The 25,216-nt window shown below is 53.2% G+C and overlaps 1 protein-coding gene across 4 annotated transcripts in view; it reads left to right on the top strand.

The window, feature by feature from the left end:
• The first annotated feature begins 8,886 nt into the window (after window positions 1-8,886).
• Window positions 8,887-25,216, top strand: part of HDAC7 (histone deacetylase 7) — a 37,460-nt gene continuing 21,130 nt past the window's right edge. For 2 of the 4 annotated variants that reach the window (XM_066257998.1, XM_066258000.1), the window contains exons 1-2: window positions 8,887-9,026; window positions 24,929-24,979. In XM_066257998.1, coding sequence (XP_066114095.1) covers window positions 9,008-9,026; window positions 24,929-24,979 — 70 coding nt within the window. In that variant the 5' untranslated portion in view covers window positions 8,887-9,007. Of the gene's footprint in view, window positions 9,027-9,944; window positions 10,088-24,928; window positions 24,980-25,216 lie in introns of those variants that run through there. The other 2 variants (XM_066258002.1, XM_066257999.1) reach the window with 2 other exon arrangements.

Below are 25,216 nucleotides of genomic sequence, written 5' to 3' on the forward strand. Positions count from 1 at the left end.
TCAGGTCTCTTCCAACACAAAACTTCTGCGTCTCGGTGAACTCAGCACGTCCTTTGCAGCACAGGTTGCTGGAGCGTCTTGTCTGACGGGCCTCTCACTCCAGGCTCTTCGGCTGTACCCTGCTCTCCAGGTAACTGAAGCATCCCTCCACGGCAGGAACTGGGGCTTAGAACCTGGCACAGAATAAACACGCAATAAACAAGAAGTTAAACTCAATGAAAAAGAGTGCAGAGTGCAGTGGTGGGCACACAGGGGTGGGGTACTTCAAGGGCTTCATAAGGACACTCCCACTCACCCCCTTCATGGTCACCCTCACACCGTTCACCCTCCCCTCAGCTCACAGCTCCTTGCCTGCCTGCGCTCCCCTCAAGTACAGGGCAGAGTCCAACCCACCCCAAAAGACCTCCTGGGGAAGAGAGGTGATGTCCTCAGGCCAGGACCTCCTCAAGGTCTGCCCTGGAGAGGCCATGGCCTCAGGGAAGTGCTTCCTGAGAGAAACCATTAAAACCTGTAACAAGGTCAGAGCCTGTCCGCTAGCCAGCACAGCCACTGGGGCTACAGAGGGTCCTGTTGGGGGCATGTAGCAAAGCTGAAGCCCCAGGCCCGTCAGTGGCTGGCCCACAGCAGTCCTGCAGGGGCCCAGTGGAGCGAGTCATTGTGAGCTGGCTGCAGAAAACATTCTGCAACTCAGATGAATTTCTTCTTGTTCATGATTAGAGTATGACCCAGTGGCCGCCTCCCTGACCATAATCTCTGTTGGCACAGGCATCCCGGGGGCTGGGCGATGCTGGCTGGGGAGGCAGAGCTTAGAGGCTGGGAGCCTGAGTTCTCAGCCTGCTCCTCGTCGCTGATTAACCACGTCATCTCTGGCAAGTTCTTCCCTCCTTGGGCCTTCAGTTTCCTCGTCTGTAAAAGGAGTGGTTTGGATTAGGTCAGGGTGTCCCAAACCAAACCATACTTTAGAATTACCCAGGGCCACAGGTTACTGGGTACCTCTCACCCCAAAGAGTCTGATCGGGTCTGTGAGGCAACCTAGGAATCTATTTTCACAAGTTCTTCTGAGTGATTTTGATCTATTATCAAAGTAATAATAGATTATAGACTAGATAATCTTTTTTTGTGTGTGTATTTTTTTTTCCTGAAGCTGGAAACAGGGAGAGACAGTCAGACAGACTCCCGCATGCGCCCGACCGGGACCCACCTGGCACGCCCACCAGGGGCGAAGCTCTGCCCCTCTGGGGAGTCGCTCTGCCGCGACCAGAGCCACTCTAGCGCCTGGGGCAGAGGCCAAGGAGCCATCCCCAGCGCCTGGGCCATCTTTGCTCCAATGGAGCCTCGGCTGCGGGAGGGGAAGAGAGAGACAGAGAGGAGGGGGGGGGGGCGGAGAAGCAATGGGCGCTTCTCCTATGTGCCCTGGCCGGGAATCGAACCCGGGTCCCCCACACCCAGACCGACGCTCTACCGCTGAGCCAACCGGCCAGGGCCTAGACTAGATAATCTTATAAATCACTTACAGCTCTTAGGAGCAAAGACTCTAGTAAATGGAACAGCCATATCAAAAGGATTTGATGCTGTAAGGTTTTATCAGAGGGCAAGTGATGGGTAGTTTATTTCATTATCATCATCATCATCATCCTATCACTATTATTATTGTTGTTGTTCTACTGGCATGGTTTCTATGGAGGGAGATGGCAGTGCCCCCATCTGTTTGCTGCCATCACTAATGAGGTTCTGGCTTCAGGGGCCCCTCACTTTCCTCCAGATTGGGGATGGGACTGGGAGAGAAGGGAAGGTAGGAATGGGCCTTCTCGGGTGGGTGGGGCCTCTTGGAACCTCTCTTTCCCTCTCTCCTGGGCGGAGTTTGGCTGGATGGGCTTTGGCACCAATCTCTAAGGCTGAGAGAGTGTCTTCCCACCCATGTTCCTCCCCCACTTTTGTGTCTCAGCTGCCCCCGCCCTGGGGACTGCCCCTTCTCCCACTCCAGCCCAGACTTCCTCTCCAGTCTCCCTCAGTCCTCACCAGCCTCATTCCTGAGCCTGCTAATCTGTTTGCCACCCTCTGCTTCCTTGCCTCGCCCTTGCACATGCCTTTCTCCCTACCTGGAATGTCACCCCCTGCCCCCACACTGACTCACATTTCTGGGCCCTGGCAAAACCCAGCTCAACACTGGCCTGCTTCGCTTCAGCCAGGATCTGCTCAAGCCTCTCCTCTTTGCTCTGCACCCATTTACACTTGGAGTAATACAATCAGAAAACTGCTTTAGCCTGACCTGTGGTGGTGCAGTGAATCAAGCATCAACCTGGAACACTTAGGTCTCCAGTTTAAGACCCTGGGTCTGCCTGGTCAGGGCACATATGGGAGTTGATGTTTTCTGCTCCTCCCTCCCTTCTCTCTTTCTCTCTCTCTAAAATGAATTTTAAAAAAATCTTTGAAAAAGAAGAAGACTGCTTTAGATGCAGAAAAATTAGTAGAGATAATCTAAAGCAGCTCCCTTATTTGACAGATGAGAAAACTGAGGCCCAGAGAAGCTGTGACTTGGCTGAGATTGCACAGATAGTGAGATTTTTTAAATAGTTGGCTTCCCAAGGGCTTTCAAGTATTTTATGTGTTTGTTTTGTTTCCTCAACACATTTTGATCTATATGAGGGCAGAGGCTGTGTTTTTGTTTTTGCCTTTAATGTTCTTTATCTCTATTATGGTGTGTGTGTGTGTGTGTGTGTGTGTGTGTGTATGTGTGTGTTATACCCAGGGCTAGAGTAAGAAATTATATTCCTTAAGCTATCAGAACAATAATTCTAAAATTTACAGTGGTACAAACTTTTGCATATATTATTCATGTGATCTCAGACCAGCCCAGTGGGGCAGATAGCCAAATTATTGTTATTTTACATAGCAGGAAACTGAGACTTAGAAAGGTGAGACCCAGGAAGTTAATGGCAGAACCAGGCCTAGAACTTAAGTTCCCTGGCTCCCAGCCCCAGCCTCGGGCCCTGACACCCACAATGCCTCTCTTCGAGCTCTCTCCTGATGTTCCTGGCTGAGCACCTAGAGTTGTCAAGGGGGTGATCTCTGCCATCTGTGCATTCGATGCTCCTTCTTCATCCCGGGGTTGAGGAGAGCCTGTCTTTGGTTTCCTGCCCCTCCCCATCCTGTCCCACTGCTCTCTCCTTGTGTCCCACCACAGCGTTGGCACATACACACATACACATATATACTCAGAACTGCAGGTGTCTAGGGCAACAGACCACAGGGGAAACCACATCACCTTTGTTGACACTGGAGGGAGGGAGGGGTAGAGATGAAGGGACTTGCTTAGTTCTCTCCACCTGCCTCGGTCCCCACGGTCATCTGGCCTCCCAACCAGAGCCATGCGGACTCATAGCCATGCCCCAGCCTCTTCTTGATATATCCACCCAATTCTGGCCCAGGAGGATATATCAGTTCTCTCAGATCCTGAAATCCTGGATGGGGATCTGCCTGGCTATGCCCCAAAGCCACACAACACCCCCCAACCCTAGCCAGAATACTTAGGTAGCTCCCTAATCCCACCTGTGCGATAAAACAGGAAAGATGGGAACTATAAATGAGATGACAAAGCTGGGATCAGTGAGGGAGAAAAATTGGCATCTGAGATGTCACACATAGGTCTGGGACCTCAGATAACCAGGTTTACACTTGGGCAAGAGACCTGGCAGCAGTTTCTCCATTGCTTTGACCGGCGAGAACAGTGGTTCTCAACCTTTCTAATGCCGTGACCCCGCAATACAGTTCCTCATGTTGCGGTGACCCCAAACCAAAAAATAATTTCGTGGCTACTTCATAACTGTAATTTTGCTACAGTTATGATTCAGAATGTAAATACCTGATATGCATTATGTATTTTCCGATGGCTTTAGGCAACCCCGCTGGGGTCGCGACCCACAGGTTGAGAACCGCTGGGCTAGAAGAAATTGTACGGCTCTGAATCAGACATATTTAGTATTAAGTTACTTACCGGTTCTGTGGCCTTGGGCTGATCATTTTGTCTGTTGAGCTTTAGTTTGCTCACTAAAACAATAGGGATAATAATGAGATATAAGTGAAAGGGCCTTGAACACCATATGGTACAAAAGACATGCTCAATAATTCTAATTACCTTCCTTCCTTCCTTCCTTCCTTCCTGCCTGCCTGCCTGCCTGCCTTCCTGCTTTCCATTTGTTAAATCTGGTCTCATAGAACCCTTTATTTGGAGTTGGGGACTTACCTCCCCTATTAATCTGCAAGTCCAAAACCCTGTGGATTGGCATTTGATCCCAAGTTGAGCCACTGGAATGCAAGGCCCAACTCAACCCAATGAAATGGCTGTCCTCAGAGATCTAACCAGGCTTTGGGCGCTGAGCGCATTCTGATTGCCTTTGTGGAGAATGTGTGGAAAGTGGGGTCTGGGGGATAGATTTTGGCTTCGGCTATCATATTAAGAAGGCAGGGACAAGGCCTGACCTGTGGTGATGCAGTGGATAAAGTGTCGACCTGGAATGCTGAGGTCGCCGGTTCGAAACCCTGGGCTTGCCCAATCAAGGCAAATATGGGATTTGATGCTTCCTGCTCCTCCCCTCCTCCTCCTTCTCTAAAATGAATAAATAAAACCTAAAAAAAAAAAGAAGGCAGGTACAAGAATGATCTTGAACCCTGAGGTTTAGACCAGATGGCCTCCTAGAGCTTTGAATTCTAGCACAAGGTGGACACCCAGTAATATTTGTTGAATGAACAAATGGCCCCATCCCTTACTAGTTCTGTAATTTTAGTCAGGTTTCTCAACATTTATGTACCATAGTTTAAACATGAGCATAACAAGGGTTATTGTTAAGAATAAATAACTTAATATTTGCCAAGAGGATATTATAGGGTGATACCTGGTAAATTATGGGAAGGAGGGGAAAGAGAGGAGAAAGAAAGAAAAAGTCAAGTAGGCCCAGAACCCTAAAAAGAAGCAGAAGAGGGTCCCAGGCAGACTGTGGGAGACAAGGCAGGTCCTAAGAAACTAACTTATTCTGCTAGGTGCTCAGCTGAACAGTCTCTGAGAAGCCTGGACTCAAGAGCCTTAAAAAAACAGAAACAAAAACAAGCAAAACCTCCCAGGGTAACCAGATAGAGGAGAGATAGGTAGCCTGTACTTTTTTGCCTCATGTCTATTAGGGTTCTTGGAGGCTCTCTGATATATCCCAGCAAGGGATATGTGACTTAGAGACTGGCTTAAGACTCTGCCCTGGGACGTGCGAGTGTAGAGTGGTCAGTAAAGCCGGCAAGAGAAGGAGGGGCCGAGTCTAGCTTCCCAGATGCAGGCCTCACATGCTATCTTTCCTTTATCTGTCCTTCGGGGGCAGTGAGAAAGCCATGTACTGGGCACTACAGGGACAGGCTCAGGAAGAGGAAGACAGCCTTTTTGCTCAAATCTCTCAGAACTCAGTTATTTGGTCAAAAAGAAAAAGAAGACTCTCAAATAAATACATGATTGATGCACATGGTAGAAATGAGCAAACAAGGCCCTGGTCAGACAGCTCAGTTGGTTAGAGCATCGCCCTGAAGCACGGAGGTTGCCGGCTCAATCTCTGGCCAGGGTACATACAGGAGCAGATCTATGTTCTTGTCTCTCTCTCTCTTTCTCTCTCTCACTCCCTCCTTTCTCTCTGACTAAAATAAATCAATTAAATAAATTTAAAAAAAAAGAAATGAGCAAAGGCCTGATTTCAGTTCAGAAATAACTACAGGAGCCTGACCAGGTGGTGGCGCAGTGGATGGAGCATCGGACTGGGATGCAGAGGACCCAGGTTCGAGACCCCGAGGTTGCCAGCTTGAGCGCGGGCTCATCTGGTTTGAGCATAAAGTTCACCAGCTTGGACCTAAGGTCACTGGCTTGAGCAAGGGGTTACTCAGTCTGCTGAAGGCCCCGGTCAGGGCACATACAAGGAAGTGATCAATGAACAACTAGGATGTCGTGGCGAAAGACTGATGATTGATGCTTCTCATCTCTCTCCCTTCCTGTCTGTCTGTCCCTGTCTATCCCTCTCTCTGACTCTCTCTCTCTCTCTCTTTCTCTCTGTCCCTGTAAAAAAAAAAGAAAGAAAAGAAAAAGAAATAACTATAGGAGTCCTGGGGAAATTAGGAAAGGCCATGGGGGTGGGGTGGGGTGGGGTGGCGTTAAAGGAGAGACAGCAGGGGAAAGACTGAGAGTCTGAAGTAACCAAGCACATTTTCTGGAGGCTGTGGGCACAGAGGAAGGATCTGGAAGGAGAGTGTTCTGGTTTGGAAATAAGGGCTGTGAGGAACACACCTGAGGTGTCTTGCAGTGTCAGCATAAGAAGTAAGGAGAAAAGGGTGTCTGGAGGTGTCCAGCAAGGGTCTGGTTCTTGAAGGCCATGAACATCTGTCCCAATTCCGCAAGTAACCCATAGGGAGCTTAAATTTGGTGGAAGGCACTTAGCAAGATGCTATAAGAAATGCAGCCATAACTAAGGCAGTAGCTGGGCTCAGGGATGTCTTGAACATTCTTGGAAAGAAGGAGTAGAGTTAAGACAAGTAGACAGACTAGGTGGATAAAGGCCAATGAGAGAGAAAGACTGACAACACCAGGTGGGGTCCTTTAATGGAAGGAAAGATCCCTTTGGCTGTGGGAATCAGGGAAAGGCTCCTGGAGAAGTTGGTATAGACTTGAGGACTGGAAAGATTTCAACAAGAGGAGAGAGGGACTGTGAAGACCTTCATTTTTGGAGGGAACACAGTGAACCAAGGTGAGGAAGTGAGAAAAAATGAGGACACAACAGGGAGCAGCTAACAGCCCCCTTTGGCTGAAATACAATAATAATAGTAACAATAGGCCCTGGCCGGTTGGCTCAGCGGTAGAGCGTCGGCCTGGCGTGCGGGGGACCCGGGTTCGATTCCCGGCCAGGGCACATAGGAGAAGCACCCATTTGCTTCTCCACCCCCCCCTCCTTCCTCTCTGTCTCTCTCTTCCCCTCCCGCAGCCAAGGCTCCATTGGAGCAAAGATGGCCCAGGCGCTGGGGATGGCTCCTTGGCCTCTGCCCCAGGTGCTAGAGTGGCTCTGGTCGGGGTATAGCGACGCCCCAGAGGGGCAGAGCATCGCCCCCTGGTGGGCAGAGCTTCGCCCCTGGTGGGCGTGCCAGGTGGATCCCAGTCGGGGTGCATGTGGGAGTCTGACTGTCTCTCCCCGTTTCCAGCTTCAGAAAAAAATAAAGAAGAAGAAGAAAAAAGTAACAATAGTAACTAACATTATTGAGTACTAAGTACCAGGAGGTACTGGGCAGAACAGCTGGGGGGGAAAAAGAGAGCGGTGTGTGTAGCATGGTGCCATATAACAGGAGGGCATGAGGCCAGGAAAGGACTTGGTGAGGATAAGTGAACAAGTGCACTCACTGCCTGCTGAGTGAGTGCTGGGACATGGAAAGGGGCTGAAGTAGGAAGGAACTCAGCTGCTAAAAATCCCAGGTAGCAGCAAGTGGTGAAGCTGGAGCTGTGCTTGTGCGGACTAGGAGTCCACGGTCAGAAGTGGGACCTGGGCATGGCCAAACTTCCTAGGCCGCGTGGACTCTTGTTTCTCATTTGATGTGGCTCTATCTCTGGTCCAGCCTCAATTTCTCCTTCTGTAGAATCGTGAGACTCTTGGGTTTCCTAGAATGAAGGGAGGATGGGGTCAGATGGAGGCTGTGCCCTGCCTTCCACGGGTGATGCCTCACAGGATAGGAAAGCTTAGTGTTTCAGATCCTTGATGTCTCCCCTTCCCAGGAACCCCTGTGTCTCTGACCCAGCAGATTGCCAGAGGGGAGAGGGCTGATAGGCTACGGGGGAAGCAGTGCAGTGCAGTGAGGTCCTCGGCCCCTGACCCCTGAATCTGACCTCTTTCTGCTAAAAGGGAATGGGGGGGGGGGTAGGGAGGGTTACTTCGCAAAGTCGGCAGGAGCTGAGTTTATTAGCTGAGGGAGGGCTGGAGGCGGCTGCATTCCGACTCAGACTGGAACATTTCTGTGATCCGCTGTAATGCACTGGGAGACACTGGGCACATTGCTGAAGTTTGACTCATAGGGACCGGGAGGGGGAAAGAAGCAGGGAGGGTTGTGGGGGGAGAGGAATGGGAGGAAGAGAGGAAGAGGAGAGGAGGGAAGGAAATCCCTTGAGAAATTTCTTTTAAAAAAGAAAACTTTCAACATCTGCACCGCCCCCATCCCCTTTTTCTTTTAATAGGAACAGGCTGGACCCTTCAGTTCCCCTCAGCAGGCGTTGGGTTGGGGGTGGTAAAGGGGGAGGGTTGGGCAGTGATTCAAATCAGATCCTGGAACTTTCCTCAGGCAAGTCGTGCGGTGTGTTTGGGGGGCGGGATGTCCGTCTGAGATATCTCGCCTGGGACTTGGGACTCCACGCGTGTCCCACTGTCCCAGTGACGGTTTGCTCGTGGGCTGTACTTGTCTGTACTTGTGCGCGCGGGGGTTCTTCTCTGAAGTGTGTCTGCGTAAATGACTCTGGCCCTGCGTAAACATGGATGTGTGTTCGGGTTGTGTGTGCGAGGCTGCGGGCGCTCAGGTAGCCGGGTTTCCGGGAATTGTGCGCGGGTCGGTGCGCCGCGGCTCCGGCTGGGCGTCAGGCAGCGCGGCGACCGCGCGCGATCGCGGCCGCGTCCCGCGTTCTGGGTCCGGCGCTGCCTCCCGGGCCGCGCGGTTGTCCGCCGCCGCCGCGCGGTGCAGCGTCTGCCGGGGTGGCGTGTCCCAGGGCCGCGAGCGCCGGCCCCCTCCCTCCCCTCCCCCTTGGCCCGCTCTCAGCCTCAGATAAAGCATTTCCTTCCATTGTCATCCTACCCGGCCGGCCGGGCTGCCAGGGCCCTCCCCCTCCCGGCCCCCTCCCTTCCTCTCGCCGTCTCACAGTCGCTCTGCAGCCTCCGGCGACTGGGGGGATGTGAGGCCGGCGCCCCAGCCCCCCGCCCCGCCATGAGCCCCCCGCTCTGAGGGCCCCGGCCCCTGGATGCACAGCCCCGGCGCTGGTGAGTACCGGGCTGCCGCCCCCCGCCCCGCCCGCCCCGCCCTGCGCGGCTGCCCAGCACCGCCTGCCCCGGCTCGGGCTCCGGCTCGGGCTCCAGCTCCGGCTCCGGGCGGCCCGCGGCCCGGTCCGGCGTACGTCCCCAGACCGGTCCCGCCCCACCCGGCTCCGCGGGGCTCTGGCAGGCTCCTGACCCGGGCTGGTTCCGGGGCCGGAGGGCTCGGGCCTCCCTCTGAGCGCCCACATCCGCCCGCCCCGGGGCAGCGACAGGCCCGAGGGAGGGAATTGGAGGCCCCGGGCCGCCGATGCTCGGGCCCGGGGTCCCATCACCTCCATTCCTGGGGAGGACGGATCGGGGGACCGAGGAAGGAGGGACCGCCGCCGCGGCCCCTGGAGGGGGCGGTGCACCGGGGCGGAAGGTTTGGAAGCGCGAGGGCAAAGGGCAGGACCCACAGAGTTGGGGCCGGGCTCGTGGCGCTGGACATAAACGCCCACATCTCGCGGATCCCGGCAGGGCCCCGCTCTGACCTCTCGACTCGGGGAAAGTGAACCCCTAGATGGAGGGTCCCAGACAAGGAGCTTTCTCTGAGCACCGCCCCCCGCCCTTGCTCACCCAGTAGGGTGAAGAGACACCTGTGCCCAAGTGAGCTGCAGAGGGGCCAGCAGAAGTGGGGACCACAGCCTGTGTCTTGAGTGGTGGGGGACAGAATGTGCGCCTCCCCAGGCCTGGGGTGTGATGGTGCTGGGGGAGTGTTTGAGCAGGCTGCAAATCTGGCAGCTGGGCTGGACTCTGACATGCCTAGTTTCTACACCTGTGTGCAGGGAGAGAGTCCTCTGGGGCCTGCAGTTCACCCAGCTACCCCTACCCCCCATTTCCTTCCCTCTGGCTGCCCATTCTGAACTGAACTCGCCAGCCACTGCAGCTCCTCCCACAAAATCCAGGCCATTTCCATCCCTGCGGGCTCCCCCTGCATCTGGACCTTGGCTGTCTTGCTGCTGCCCATCCCTCTCCGCACACCAACTCAACATCTGCTTGAGGCCCAGTTTGGCCTGCCAATTTCTAGGGTGAGAATGGGACATTGGATCTTAGTTGCCCTGCTGAAGACTCAACATCTGGACTGTTCAGCCTGTTGCTGGGATTTGCACCTGGACCCAGGGGTCTAGACTCCTGCCCAGGCACTTTTTCCGGAGAAGGGAGACTGTGGCTCAGTTTCCCATACCCTAATGGGGCACCTTGGCAACCTATTTCTCTCCAACAGGACCCTGTCCGTGAAGTGCTTAGGCTGTCGCACATGCTTCTCTCCTCACACCAACTCTCAGACTTCCCAGGCTCCTTGTTCAGCTTCTGCAAGCCATCTCATAGTTCCTCGTTGCTTAGCATCTCCTTCTCCTTCTCAGCTCTCTGTTCCATCTGCCCACCTCAATTAATAAGTAATTTTCCTCTTTTCTGCAGTCACTTCTGAGGGAAGCTAAAGCACAAAGCAGGCCTGTTGTGTTGTTCACAGTGAACCAAGACAGGAACCAGGTCCTGGACCTGCTGGGACCCTCCCCTGCCGTTAGTCTCCTGATGTTTCTTGCATCCAGCAGGCTCAAGCTCAGAGCTGCCTCTGGTGTTACATCTGGAATGCCCTGGGGAAGTAGTCTCCAAAGGCCTCTGTGTTTCTTAGTTTGAGCCCATGGATGGGTGTCTTTCTGGCCACCAGGTCTTAAGTTGGGATCCTGAACCTGAGAAGTTGCATTCAGGTCTTGCGCTGACCCTTCCAAGAACCTAAACTGGTTACTCTGCTTTGACACTGAAGTTCAGTCCCCCTCATTAAAATGGGGAGAAAATTGTATGTGTACTTCCCAGAGCACAGAGGAGTAGAGAGTAACTAAAGAGAGGGATCGGTGCCCCCTGCCACTGCCTTCAGGCTTAATGGACCCCAGCTTTTATTCTTGGTGGCTTCTGGGAATGAGAGCTAGAACTTTCCCTTCCTCCATCCCCTCCCTAATCCTGATAATGGGAGTGAAAAATTCATGTGTGATGGGGGTGGGGAGTGGGGACCCTCTCTTGGGTATGGTATGCTTGCCCAAGGACCTAAAGGCAGGATCCTGTGTAACTCCCGCCTCTTCTTTGTCTTCTTTCTCCTAGCCTTTCATCATGAGCTGGTAATTTAGAAGTTGGCAGGGGCCTGAGAGAAGATGAGCTAATGCAAGGCCCAGGGGTCACACAGTAGGGAATGGCAGGCCGAGTGGAGCTGGAACCAGACCTAACTCTGCTGGTGCCCATTCTCCTGGACTTTTCCTTCCCTGGACTGACTCAGGTCTTGCCTATGCCTGCCCTAACAGCTCGGCCCTGGCCTGTCCTCGGCCAGACTTGAAACTCGGGCCTATAGTAGGCCTGGGAGCTAAAGGGAGGACATCTGTCCTCCCTGAGGCTCCAGGACTGTGCATTTGTATGTGTTGGATTTGTTCACTAGATGGGGCACTTCCTCTGGGGCAGGAAGCTTTGATTTCCTGTGGTAGTGGTGTTGGTAGGATTAGGAGTGGGGGGCTCAGCTCTGGCCATCCCTGATGTTGTTTGGAACCACAGAGGTGCAGACTTGCTGTATAAGGCTGCATCCCCCAGCACAGGGGAGGTAGGACAGAGAGCACTGGAGAGGAGGCCCAGGGTGAGGCTGGAGAAGGAGGCTGTGAGGTAATGAGGGGGGCGGTGGGCAACACAGCAGGAAGCCTGGTCACCAGGTGACCCTGCCGGGTATTGTGTTTCCCTGTGATATTTCCCCCTGTTTCTGTAGTAACCTTCCCTGGGGGACACAGGCCTTTGGGCTGCAGGAAGGTGCCCCCAGACAGCCCTTTCCTTAGAGGCCTGAGTATTAGGAGGAGTCCCTTGATCTGGCCACCTCCTTAACCCTTCTGGCTGCTAGGATGAGGGCCTGGGAATCTATGCGAATGGGCAGAGCAAGCACTGAGGCACTGAGGGGTGCCTGGGTGGAGGCCCTTTTGCATCTCCTTGGGGTGGGAAGAAGGTGACAAGAGTGACTGTTGGACTTTGGGTGGGCGCTCTGTGCCTCCCCTCATCCCATCTTTCCAGTGCCCCCCTTCAGCAGCGCCCCCTACAAGGGGGAGGTGGACAGCATGCTGCCTGGGGCAAGGGTAGCTGTGGAGGTGGCAGAGGCGGAGGGATGTTTTCATCAACAGAGCATAGCTCCTTTGGTCCTGGACTAGTTCCCAGAGGCAAAATAAATTCAGGATAGCGTCTGTTTAGTGTGGGTCAACATGTGATGGGTGTGTGCGCACTCTGGGTGTGTGGCAGGGGCCTGTGTGTGTGCCCTGGGCTGTGTTTGTAGATGTGGTTCTGTGGCAATTTGTGATCCATGTGTTGGCTTTGTGTTGGGTCTTTTGGGAGTATATGCACGTGTAGTACAGATGTGTGTCATCTGTATAGCGTATACCTTTGCAGTTTATGGCTCTGTGTGGGGTATGTGTTCATGTTTTGAGAGGATGTATACCTGAGCAGAAATGGCTTTTTAGTACAAGTCCAGACATTGGCTGGAAAGCACCATCTTATTTGTGGTCCTCACATGCCAGTTTCTGGACCATTTGTTTTGGGGCCACCAGAGTGTGTTAAAAACAAAAATCCTCTGGCCCCATCCTGACAGATTTGGAATCGGCAGGGGCAGAGCCTGGGAATCAGAATTTTAACATGTGCTTAGGCAATTCTGGTGCAAAGCTGTGTTTGAGGACCTAAAGATGACCGATCTTGGCCAGGCTCTTCATTTTTTCTTTTGAAGAAACTGATATTTTTGGAAGGTATGTGGTTTGTCCAAGGACACAAGGCTATTGAGAGGAAGAATCAAGACAAAGCTCAAGCCTTTGAAGACTGGTCCAGGGTTTCGCCATGCATCTTCTGTGCATGCAGGCATGCACATGTCCACACCGGTGTGAAGGAGGGGACTAGGTGAGGCTGGTACACACACTAACAGGGCCTTGACCTTTTCCTTGGGGTCCCAGGCTTCCTGACCTTGCTCTTCCTGTTACATCCTGTCTCCTCCTCCCTGGGGAAATCCTGGACCTATTGAGCATTAACCCTATAGGTGACGTTGGCAACTGGGAGGCCCCATTTACTAAGTCGGTCCTTCAGCTATTCATCCATTCACTGGATGCTTACTGAGCCTTGCCCTGTGCCAGGCACCAAGCATGAATATACAGTAAACACATAAGCAGAGAATCTGACCTCAGGGAACTTCCACTCTAGTGGAGGAGACAGACAGTAACAAGTAAGCAAGTAAAGAAATGAGTATGTATATCTAGTTACACATTGTGATAAGTCCTAAGAAGGAAATGAACTAGGCGCAGCAATAGAGAATAATAAGGTGGCACTTCCTTAGAGAGGATGGCCAGGGGAGCCTGCCTGAGAATGTGACCTTGACACCTTCTCTTACCTCCTTAGACCAGAAGTGAGCCCTCAGAGCCGTCTGAGCGTGCCTGGGAACTGCCTGGATCCAGGCGGGGGACCTGAATTGCCAGCCTCTTGCCTGGCACAGCAGGGTCTCTGCTCCTCAAGCAGCCCCTAGAGGTTGGCCAAGGGGAAGAGGAAGAGGGAGTGCTGGACAGGGCTGACCTCCAGGCCGCTCCATGGCGTAGGGGACAAGCTTTTCCTTCATGGCACTGAGTCCAGGGCCCTGTGCACATGTTGGATATTGGGAAGGTGGCAGCCTCTCTTCAGGAGCTCTTAAGCGCCACCCCATTCCTGATCCTTCTGCCTCACCTTCCTCCCCACCTCATTCTCTTCCTCATCTCCCCACCCAGGAACTCCTGTGCCAAGTCCCTCCCCTTTGGGTCTAGCCTGGCTGCCGCTATGGCCACTGGAATTTATTTACCTGGCTCAAGAATCACTGGGGCGGGGGGCAAGTCTGAGAGAGGACCTAGGCCTTGGACGAGAGGATAGAACTCAGAAGAAGGATTGGGGCAGGGGCCATAGAGGACAAGGCAAGAGGGCCAAGGCAGGCCAACACATCAGGGCAGGAGAGGGCACGGAGGAGGCCTGCGGCAGGAGGAGGAGGCTGGGGAGGCCTGTGGCAGGCCGCTGCAATGTCTCTCTTGGAATCTGCTCCCCAAATTAGGTGAGGCTCTCAGCCCAGATGGATAGACACCATTAGCTAGAAGGCAGTGCCCCCCCCCCCCCCATCCCTCAACTGTCCTGCCCTTTCCCCCCTCTCAGCAGGTTAACTCACATCAGCAAGCAGCTTTCAGACCCTCTTGCCTCCAACCTCTTCTGGTTGGTCTTGCCTGGGGCACCTAGCACTGCAGGCTGAGAAAGGCGCAGCCCTTGAGAGAGCTGAGTATTAGAGGAACCCTCATGTAAGAGAAGAGGCCCTGTCTGTCTGCTCCTTGGCTGGCATTCCACTCTGGGCCTCCTTTAGGCTGTTCAGTGCACGAACCTCCTGGATTCCTGTGCCAAGCTCAACCCTAGCCCCTCCACATACCCCGCAGCATGGTGGGGAGGTGACTTCTTCTAATGAGTAGGGCCCTGGCTAATCTCACCATCCCCACCCTGTCTCCAGGCCACTTCCTTTTTTCCTCCTGTGGCCTGCAGGGATTGGAAACCCTGGTGGTTGGAGACCTTGGGCCTTCAGAGCTAGCCAGTGCACTGGACACCCTCGTCTCCTTCAGGAGTCTAGCTCAGCTCCCTAGAGCCCATTCCTGGGAGCCCAGCTCTGGCTCTGCAGTCACCCCCAGCCCTCGAAGTGCCATTCCTTCCTCCCCCAGGTCCCAGGATGGCAGGGAAAAACAGGGCAGGCTGGGAGCCACAGGGTCGGAAAGAGCCCGGGGTGGGGGAATTCAGCGACTGGGCTGAAACTGGCTTGTTTTGCTTGCCCCACAAACCTGCACGGGCATCCGCTGCGCCCTATGGGGCGTTCAGGTTGTGGAACTGCTCTCAGAATGACAGGCTGGTGGCACCCAGTTGGGGCAGGGGGTGGGGGTAGGGTGAAGGCGGGGAGCCCCAGGCTAGGGGGAGCTGGAGGGTTAAAAATAGCAGCAGCCGGGTTTCAGTTAGCAAATGTGGAGGCGGGGAGTTGGAGGTGGGGCGGGTGGCAGGCAGTGTTTGCCCACAGCACAGGGCTGTGTTTCCCCTAGGTCCCAGGAGTGAGTCACTGTGGAGCTGCTGAGGAGATGCTGGCACCTCAGCCCTGGCGCAAGGGGCTGAGCGCAGGCTTCATCTCCGGGGAACTGGAGGGTGTGCGTCTTCCTTCCAGGCCTGCAGGCCATCTTGTCTTGAGGATTGGACTGGGGTGCGGGGGGTGGGGGGTGGGGGTGAGAAACAGGGGAAGAAATGTGCCATTCTGAGGCCAAAGACCCGGGTTTGAGTCCAGCTGAATGGCTGTGAGACCTTGTGTGAGGTTGCCAAGGGCTCTAAGTCTTAGTTTCCTAATTTTTCAAGTGGGGATTTTCTCACATCCATGTGTGAGCATTTGGTCGATTCTAAAGTACCCAACAGACGTTAATTATCACCGTAGGTCTGCGGTGCCCATTGAGAGCTTGGCAGGAGGGCCTTCCTGTAAGGACACCGAGGGGGGCAGGGATGATGTTTTGCAGTGTCCTTTCTCCTGAGAACAGCGAAGTGTAACCTTGGGCATGTGGTTCTCTGCCTCAGTTTCTCTATCCGTACTATGAAAATAATAGTAGTTTCAGCCTTGTGGAGTTGCTATTAAGGTCAAAGTAAGTAACATTAGTACTGTGCCTGGTATGAAGTCAGTGTACACAGAATATTTGTCATTATTATTAATGTTATTTTTCATATTTTTGAAGGTCAGGGATAGGGAATGCTGAAGACATGAACAGAAACTGGGCCCAGCCCCAGTTCACAGAAAAAAAAAAAACAGGCCAAATTCACTGTTCCAGATTCCTCCACCCATAAGGGCCTGGAACAGCAGGCATCTGGAGCCAGAAGGCACAGGGTGGACTCCTCTCTTTCACTTCACTGCCCCCAGCCTCCCCCAGTGACGCCGGAGGGCCTGAAGGTCTCCCATCCAGCTGGCACTGGGGAGGGTCTGGGACGGGACTGCCCCAGATGTCCCTGATGTGGCGTCCCTTGCCAACATCTGCTGGGGTGACCTTTATGTTAGCCCCTCCCTGGAAGTTCTTAAGAGGAGCATGAGGCAGAGGGACGGGAAGGTCAGTGATGTCAGTAGTGAGTATTCCCAGCACAGCAGCTCTGGAAGAGGCAGAAGGCATTTCTCTGAGGAAATGATCATTATTCAGCCTACAGGCATTCATTGAGTAAGTCCTGACTTTGTGCCCAGCCCTGTGCTAGGTCCTCTGTGAGGTTCAGGAGAGGCAGAGGACGCTGGGTTGTAGATCATGCAGAACCTCAAAAGATATGGGGTCCAAGAATTCAATACGTAGAGTCAGTGAAAGCTGTGGTCTAGGTCTCTGGGAACCAGAGGTCACATCTTTTTTTTTTTTTTTTTTTAAATTTTTTTTTTTATTTATTCATTTTTAGAGAGGAGAGAGAGACAGAGAGAAGGGGGGAGGAGCTGGAAGCATCAACTCCCATATGTGCCTTGACCAGGCAAGCCTAGGGCTTTGAACCAGCAACCTCAGTGTTTCCAGGTTGACGCTTTACCCACTGCGCCACCACAGGTCAGGCACCAGAGGTCACATCTTGACTCTACAACCCATTGGCTTTGCCACTTTCTGTTTATACGTGTGTGCGTATACATATATATTCTGTTCTTACTGTTATAGAGGCAGTTTGTGTGCATTATAGATAATCAGACAACACAGACAAGCAAAATTAAAAACTAAAAAATACCACAATCCCAGCTGTCAGAGGTCACTGCCATGACACCTCAGTGAACACCTTCCGTTTCCTGCATGCCTGTTTACACTGGACTTTTCACCAAATGAGATCAGAGTGTGTGTGCTGTCCCCTCAGTCGGTGCCCTTCCCCTTCCCCTAAGGTAAAGTTTTATTTCATCAAATTCCCAGTTGGCCAGAAATTGTCCTTCACACTGGTTTGTCCAGATTACCACCCAGGAACAGGCATCTGGTGTTGTGCTCCCCGAAGGCTGGGTCAGCACCCTGGCTGGATCTGTGCTCTGGAAAAGCCTGGTTCACCAAGTCTTAAGGGCAGCCCTGGCCACAAAAGGTAATCGTGTTACCTGGAGAATCTGCCCTAGAGACCTTGGCCATCTGCCAAAAATAACAGGGAAAATGAGGGGGATACCAAGGCCTAAGTCGGATAGGATCTCGGGGGTATTTACTGTCATTAATATTAATGTGGCTTCCCTGTTAGTGCCAGCATTCATCAATAGCTTGTTGCTATTCACAGACTCATACCCATGATGCTCCTAGGCCATGGAGCAAGCCAGGATCCCCACAGTGGTCTCTGCCTTCCCCTAACCTGGCTCTAAGGGTGCCAGTGGCCTCTTGGCTATGTTCTTAGTCCCTAGGTCCTCCCAAAGGCATTTGCTCACTGTGACAGGTGACTTGCTGTGGTTATGCAACCTGCATTTATATAGGCCTGACAGTTTCCAGAGTGCTTTCACACAGTGTGATTCTCCCCTGCAAACCTGGGGGGTTTGGTTGGTTAGTTATACCCTGCTGGCAGCAGCATACAGGAAACAATAAAATGGTAACATATACATTTAAAAAGCAGGGAAAATGTAAGATGAAAAAGGAAGTGAAGATGGGGTTGGGAAGTGCCTCCTGGAGACAAAAAAAACATGTGAGGGACACAGGCAGAGAAGATTCTGTTTTCATTTTTGTTGTGCATGTTTTCTGGATAGAGGATTATGGGAACATGCTGGCTCTGGGAATCACCCCCAGGCCTTCAGGTGCTGGGCCCCAGCCTGGCCCTGTGGCCCCCTTGGCGGGGGTGGGTGGAACTAGTTGTACACACTAATGTAGTGATTGTGAGCTCAGGTTCTGGAGTCCCAAAGCCCTTCTTGCCATCTTTGTCACCTTGGCAGTTTTCTTAACCTCTCTGGGCCTCAGTTGCCTCCTTTGTGAAATGAGAATGGTAAGAGTATCTACCTTAATAGGGTTGCTATGAGGACCAGATGAGACAGTACAAGAGAGATGCCTAGTTTAGTAACCAGCACACAGTAAACAGTCACTACATGGTTGTTGATTATACTAATATTAATAATTATAGCATGCTAATTATTAATATAACTTAAACTTTTCCTGGGAAGTCTCTGGAGTGGCTGAGTGGCCTCATGGATGACACAGGCGAGAGGAGCTGAGGGAGGCCCATCCCCTGGCTTGTGTGCAACAGCGAGAGGCAGGCAGGAGGCAGAGAGGTTCTGGCCAAGGAGGGCCCAGAAGCTGAGGGAACAGCAAGGAGGAGAAGGGGATGAATATGAGACCTCTGAGGGCAGAAGGAAAGGCTCTGAGAGACAGCCCCGGGGCGGTGACCATGCTTCCTGTTGGGGCAAGCACTGGCCCTTGAGAAACACTGTCTGGGACTGATGTTAAGAGGGAGCAGCTGGTGTAAGCGGGGCACCTGGTGGGGGGGTAGGGGTGGGAGAGACAAAGGCAGAAGCTGACAGAACCTCAGTTCTCCCTGTATTACAGATGGGGCCTGCATCTTGACTGCTCAGGATGTTTTGGTTAAGATAGGAAAGATGGTGGTTAGACATCATGGTGAACTTCCTATTTCAGGGATTGGAGCTACTGCAGTGGGGAACTGAGAGTTAAGTGGGAACTTTAATTTTAGAGTGCTTTCAGGACCTGAGAAATCCTGAGGCAGTCTGGACCAGGGGGCTGGGATTGGGGGGAGCCTGCTGCTCAGGGATCCCCTAAGTTGCAGGCCTGGCCTCCCCTCCTGTAAGGAGAAGGCTGTGGGTGACCGGAAGTGGCTGCTGCCCCCCTGAGCAAGTAGCCCTGCTCTTCCCCTCATACCTTCACAAAGAGAAGGAAAAAGGATTGAGTGGTGGGGCCAAGAGGAGAGGCCCTGAGGAAGGCAGGGCTCCGAGGAAACCCCGTTTTTCTTTGCCAGAGGACAGTGAGGCTTTCCAGGGAGAGCTGGTCCTAAGAACCGAGAGCTGCTCACAGAACGGCCCAGCTCCCTCCCTTAGGGTCCAGGGGTCTCCATCCATGCGGAGAGGAGTGGAATAGAGGACCTGGGGCGGGGGCAAGGAGCCAGGGAGGACGCTTTTCCCACCCCCGGAGAGCTCAAGCTGCTGCTGCCATGGTTACGTCTGCTTCCTGTTTGATTCATCTTAAACAGCAGAAAGGGGGGGGGGGCACGGCTTCCAGCTTGGCCACCACTGCGTGGGGCTGTTTACAACAGCCGCATGTGGGATTCCCAGAAAGAGACTCCAAACCGGACATCCTGCGGCTGCAAAATACCCAGGTGTCAAGAGCTAAAAATAGCTGCCACCGGCCCCAGCGCGTGGGGAAAGGGGCAAGCTTGCTGCGAAGGCGGGAGGGCCAGCTTTGTGGCTCTCACATCCCGCCTGCTGGCGCACAGCTGCGGAGCCTCGTCCCCTCGCCTCCGCGGGTGGCAAGCCCATGTCCCAGGTCGCTCACCTGGGAGCCCAGCCTCTGCCTGCACTGTGGACCAGGCGTTGGGATGTTAATGAGAGAGCCTTGGAGGCACTTGGGAGCTTCTAGAGAAGGGATATGGCAGAGCACCTCAGAGCAGGAAAAAATGAAATGATGCTCCTCCAAGACCCCCTTTCCCCAGCTTGTCACCAGCCCCATGTTCCCACATGCAGCCTGAAATCATTGCGTGGAATCTGGGAAGGCAACAGTTAGTCGCTGTCTAGAAGCTATTCTTCAGGATTGCCTTCACCTGAGCTCAGGTAGTTTCTACCCCAGCCTGCAGCAGGGGTTTACCGCTCAGACCACTCTCTGTGGGGCTCCGTGATTTTTTTTTCTTTCCCTGTGCCCAGCGAGGTCCTGCCTTTGCCCTCTCCCCACTGACCCTTGTGGAGTGAAAGTGCTGGGGAGGGGCAGTGGAGTGTGTTGGTTGAGAATTGCCTGGCTTGTGTCCCAGCTCTGCCACTTCCAGGTTATTTGACTTCAACAAGTTATTTGATACTGCTGGGCCTTGATCTACTGATCTAGTTAATGGGGATAAAAACAGTAACCACCTCATTGGTTTGTCATGAGGGTTAGATGAATTAGCACATGTAAGGCACTTAGAACAACTCCTCAGTCATAGTAAAATAGTGTTTACAAAAGTTCAGATGGAAGCCTGACCAGGCGGTGGCGCAGTGGATAGAGTGTCCGGCTGGGATGCGGAGGACCCAGGTTTGAGACCCTGAGGTTGCCAGCTTGAGCACAGGCTCATCTGGTTTGAGCGAAGCTCACCAGCTTGGACCCAAGGTCGCGAGCAAGGAGTTACTTGGTCTGCTGTGGCCCCACAGCAGGTATTATGAGAAAACAATCAATGAACAACTAAGGTGTCGCAATAAAAAACTGATGATTGATGCTTCTCATCTCGCTCCGTTCCTGTCTGTCTGTCCCTATCTATCCCTCTCTCTGAGTCTCTCTCTGTCTCTGTGAAACAAAAAAAGTTCAAATGGAAGAGAAAGGGATGAGATTGTCGTTGGGAGACACGGTATAGAGATGAGGTGGGAGGCAGCTGCTTCTGGGACACAATGGACTGTGGTAGAGGAAGAGAGGATGAAATGCTTATGCCGGAAAGGAGGCCGCAGACAAGTTCAGGGGCAAGCACTATTGATCAGCAATTAAGGCAGCACTACCACATGCGAGGCGCTTGACACATAGCCTTGCTAATCTCAGAGGCTGCTCCCAAGCACACTGTCTGTCCTCTTATTACAGCAGCTGCTGGGGCTTCACCAGGTCACATCGTGTCCCTGGCTCTCCCTCCTGGTCATGGGGAGAGTCAGAGTTTGAACCCAGGTCCATCAGACCTCAAAGCTAATATCCTCCACTCTGTGGACCCTCACTTCCATCACTTCACGTGGCAGGAGTTTCCAGCCAGTGTGCAGCCCCCTGGGCACTGGATAAATTTGAGTAATAAGCGGCTTAGTTCCAAGAAAATGAGTAAGAGGATTTCTGGAAGGAGGACACAGAAACTTAAAAAGGGTTGATTCTAGGGAAGTTCAAGGGAGTTGAATGAGTGAGAAACTTTGTTTTGTACTTTTTAAGGCTCTTTAAGTTTTTTTTAGTATCTGTAAGTAGTATACTTTTTAATTAAAAAAAAAAAAAGGTGAGCTTTATTTTAAACTCCTTGAAAGTGAGAACCAGGTTTCATTCCTATTTCCATCTCTCTAACCCTCAGATGAGTGACCTCATGTGGAAGTACTATACTTAGTACCTGTGTTTGGGATCTACTCTTTGGGCTTCCCCTGCCTCGGTCTGGTCTGGCCTGGCTGTACCAGTGACCTGCCAGGTGACTGTGACCTAGCCCCGCTCCCTGTCTCTTCCCTCTGCTGTGAAGGGAGAGCTTGGCCTGCACAATCGCTCAAGCCCCGTCGTTTCCCAGAGTTCTCAGATTCTGTGCCCCGGGTGCCCTCAAGAAGAGCTTCTCCGTGCTCGGCCCACACTTTGTGTCAGAGAAGCCTGGCAACCATGTTCCTTCTTGTGTTTGTTTATTTTTAGATCTTCCTGAAGCCATTTTATCCCCAGCTTTCCTCTTCTCTGCCAGCCCAATACAGAGTCAAGTTTTGCCCCACCTGTGTCAGGGAAACAAAACCAGAGTTGCAATGTGGGGGTGTGAAAGGGGTCAGCCCTGAACCGAGCACTTGGCCTCCTGCTGCTGCTGGCTTCTCTCTGGCTGCTGGGGCCTGGGTCTTCCTGCTCCTCCTTTTAACTCGTCAGGGGACCGAGCAGGTGGAACAGCCTCAAAAAGACTTTGGAGGTGTTGGGAGGAGGCTTCTGGGTGGCAGTGCTCCTTGGGAAGTCCTCTCCCTGACAAAGGGCCTGCCACAGGTGAGAGAGCAGATGGTCAGTCAGGGCTCAGGTTTCTTCTGGGCAGGTAATGGCCCAAGGCAACAAGGTAGGAGGGGAGACCAGTGCATGCAGCTGCCCAGGGGATAGAAGAGTGGCCTGTGTGTCTGCTCTGGAGATTGCTGAGGCCTGAGGTGGACCCACTGGAGCAAGATTTCTAGGACTCTTTGGTTCTGGAAAAGAGCAGGTATTCTGGTTTGGGGAGGTGACTTGGTAGGCCCAGTGCCTCAGTGCCAAGTAAACTGCCTCTTTGGCCTGACTGCAGTTGTTTCTGAAAATGGCAGAAATAGGGGGAAGCCAGGATTCCGAAAAGGAGAGGTCTTCACCCTGGCCAGGAGATGTGTGGGGAAGGATCCAGCGCTGTGAAGCATTCTCAGACGCTCCGGTCCAGCCCCTCCTGATCTTATTTCAGTTTGACCTCAAATTAATGGAAACAGTGTTCTGAGGGGGGCCCAGGAAAAGAGGGGTCCCTAACTTTATCCTCAAGCCTGGGGTGCAGGATGTTCACTTTCTGGTTTCAGTGCAGCCACTGACTGGGTGCCATGTGATGCCGTTCCTCCCTCTGGGACACAGGAGAGCTGCTCCTCAGGTCTTACTGTTACTGCTCTGGTCTTTTCTGAATTCAAAAGATTGTTAGCAGGGAGCCAGGGAGTTAGGGAAGAAGTAGAGCTTTTTCCAGGAATTACTTTGGAAGCAGTCTCTGTTAGCAACACAGACACACATGCGTGCACACACACATACACACACACACATGCGCACGCGCATATGCATGCAGCTTTTCTGAACAGAATTTAGATCATCGCTCAGCATCCAAAACATCCCTTTGGGACCAGGTAGCAAACCTACAGAGTTCAAGGCCATTAGTTTTTCTCCTATCCAGACAGTGTGCATGGTGTCCAGAATATGTGGTTACCAGGGGAGTGAGGCGCAGAGAACTGGGCTCTGTTCCCAAGTGTGCATGCTGCTAACCAGCCCTCAGGCAAGGACTGAGGCAGGTCGGAGAGAATTACCTGGAAGCAGAGACTCAAGGCCTCATACGGCCTCTGAGAGTCTACCCAGGAGCCTGGTTCAGAAAATTCTCTTGAGGGACCAGGTCCTAAGAGAGCCTGCAGAAGAAAGAGGAGGTCCTAAGAGAGCCTGGGATAGGTACCACCGTGTCCTGGGGTGGGGAGGCTGCCTCTCACACCAGTGTTCCTTGGACTCACAAACCTTGAGAAATATTCAAGCCAGATCCTAGGCAGAGAGCCTTTGTGTTAGAGTCACTAGTTTCTAACAGAGTCTGCTGTGTGCCCAGCAAGGTGTTAAGTGCAGATGGGTACGTCTTACAACTGACACTCCGGAGACCATAACTAATGGAGTGTCCAGGTGGTGGATGCAGAATGGGTGCTCTGGGAAGCCAAGACAGGTCAGGGTGAACTTCATGAGGACATAGGCCTGGGCTGTACTTCAAAAGATGGGTAGAGTTTGACTAGGTAGAGTGGCATTTCCATACTGAACACTGTCATTTAAAGCAGTGGTCCCCAACCCCTGGGACACGGACCGGTACCTGTCCGTAGGTCATTTGGTACCAGTCTGCAAAGAAGAATAAATACCTTACATTATTTCCGTTTTATTTATATTTAAGTCTGAATGATGTTTTATTTTTAAAAAATGACCAGATTCCCTCTGTTACATCCATCTAAGACTCACTCTTGACGCTTGTCTCGGTCACGTGATACATTTATCCGTCCCACCCTAAAGGCCGGTCCGTGAAAATATTTTCTGACATTAAACCAGTCCGTGGCCCAAAAAAGGTAGGGGACCACTGCTGTACAGTATGGGGTCCTGGTGTTCAAAGGCAGTTGGTGGGAGTCTGTGCTGGAGTTGCCCCTCCCCCAGCAGCGCCTGCCTGCAGGGAGTTCTCCTTTTCAGCCCTGGAAGAGGAACTGGGGCTGCTCCTTACACACAGACCCAGAAGAGCAGCACTCACTAGTTGTCTTTCAGAAAATACTTCTTTGGTCTGAAAAAGGCTTCTGTGTGTTCACTAAATGCCCCTTCAGATGGCTTTGCAATGTCCTGGCCTCCTGTCTCCTTACCCTGAGCTGGGACAGCAGGAGGGAAAGGGTCCGTCTTGGACAGGTGGCCTCAGGACTCACCTCTGTCTTCCCGCCCCCCATCCAGTCTCTACACTCTGGAGGGTCTCTCTGCTGCTGACATGCTCCGGCCCTCCCTAGGGTTTCATGGGTTATGAATGGGCTGGGGGGCTGGGCTGGGGTTAGGAGACTGGTCAGGTGGCCATTCCCAGAAGGAAATAGTCCTATTTCAAACTATTCAAGAGAGGCCGAGCAGTTTTCTTCTGGGGGTGGGGGGGGGCAGGCTTCAGGACACAAAGCGGGGCAGTGGGAGGAAAGGTGTCCCTGCTGGGTGGTCCTTGGGCTGTGCGCTCCAGACCCAGCACTCACAGCTCCCACCAGCTCTGACTTGACCGGCAGGCTGGGCTCCGGTCCCTCCCCTGCTGTGGAGACTCCGTGTGGGCTCAGCGCCCCTTCTGGAGGACCTGCTTCTCTCCCCCTCTCCTGGCACCTGTAGCACGGTCACCACGGTCTCGCCAGCCATGCTGTCCCACGTCCAGCCCCGCCTCGCCTCCCAGCCCCGGGCCCAGGGAAGATAGTGTCTGAGCACACTGGGAGAGCTGGGGGCAGTGCTGGTGAACTGGGCCTCCTCGGGTTCTCGCTCTGGACTGAGCTTCCGCAGGGTGAGATGTCTGAGTCGCTTAGTGGATTGGATGAGGAAGAGGGAGCTGAGGATTGCTCTCGTCCAGCACGGGGATTTGAGGAAAGGAATGGGGTGGAATTTTCTCACTTTGGTGAGCTTTCGGTGGAGGTGCCGAGTTTTGGAGCACTGGAGCTGGACAGGGGGCTCCCGGCGTGGCAGGAGCCTGCCTGGCTTGGCCCTCTGTCTCCCCTGCCCGCCCCCTCCCTACAGCCCCTCCATTCATCTCTCTTCTCTCTACAGATGGGACCCAGGTGACCCCGGGTGCCCACCGCCCCAGTCTCCCTGGCACAGGTAAGCACTAGTCCTCAGGGAGACTGTGTTGGGAAGTAGAAGATGAGGATGGAAAGGACATGAGGAGGGCGAGGAGCTGAGCCGTGGTCGGCAGGGTAGTTGGCTGAGTAGCCAGGGTCAGGAGGTTGCAGTTCTAGGGAGAGGGTGAATTGGGGTGTCATGGAAAACGGTGAGTAGTGGAGATAAGGAGGCATCTCTGGGCGCAGGTTGGCCCCAGGGCTAGGAAGCACAACAGGA

This window comes from Saccopteryx bilineata, chromosome 2 (assembly GCF_036850765.1).
Source record: "Saccopteryx bilineata isolate mSacBil1 chromosome 2, mSacBil1_pri_phased_curated, whole genome shotgun sequence".
NCBI lineage: Eukaryota > Metazoa > Chordata > Mammalia > Chiroptera > Emballonuridae > Saccopteryx > Saccopteryx bilineata.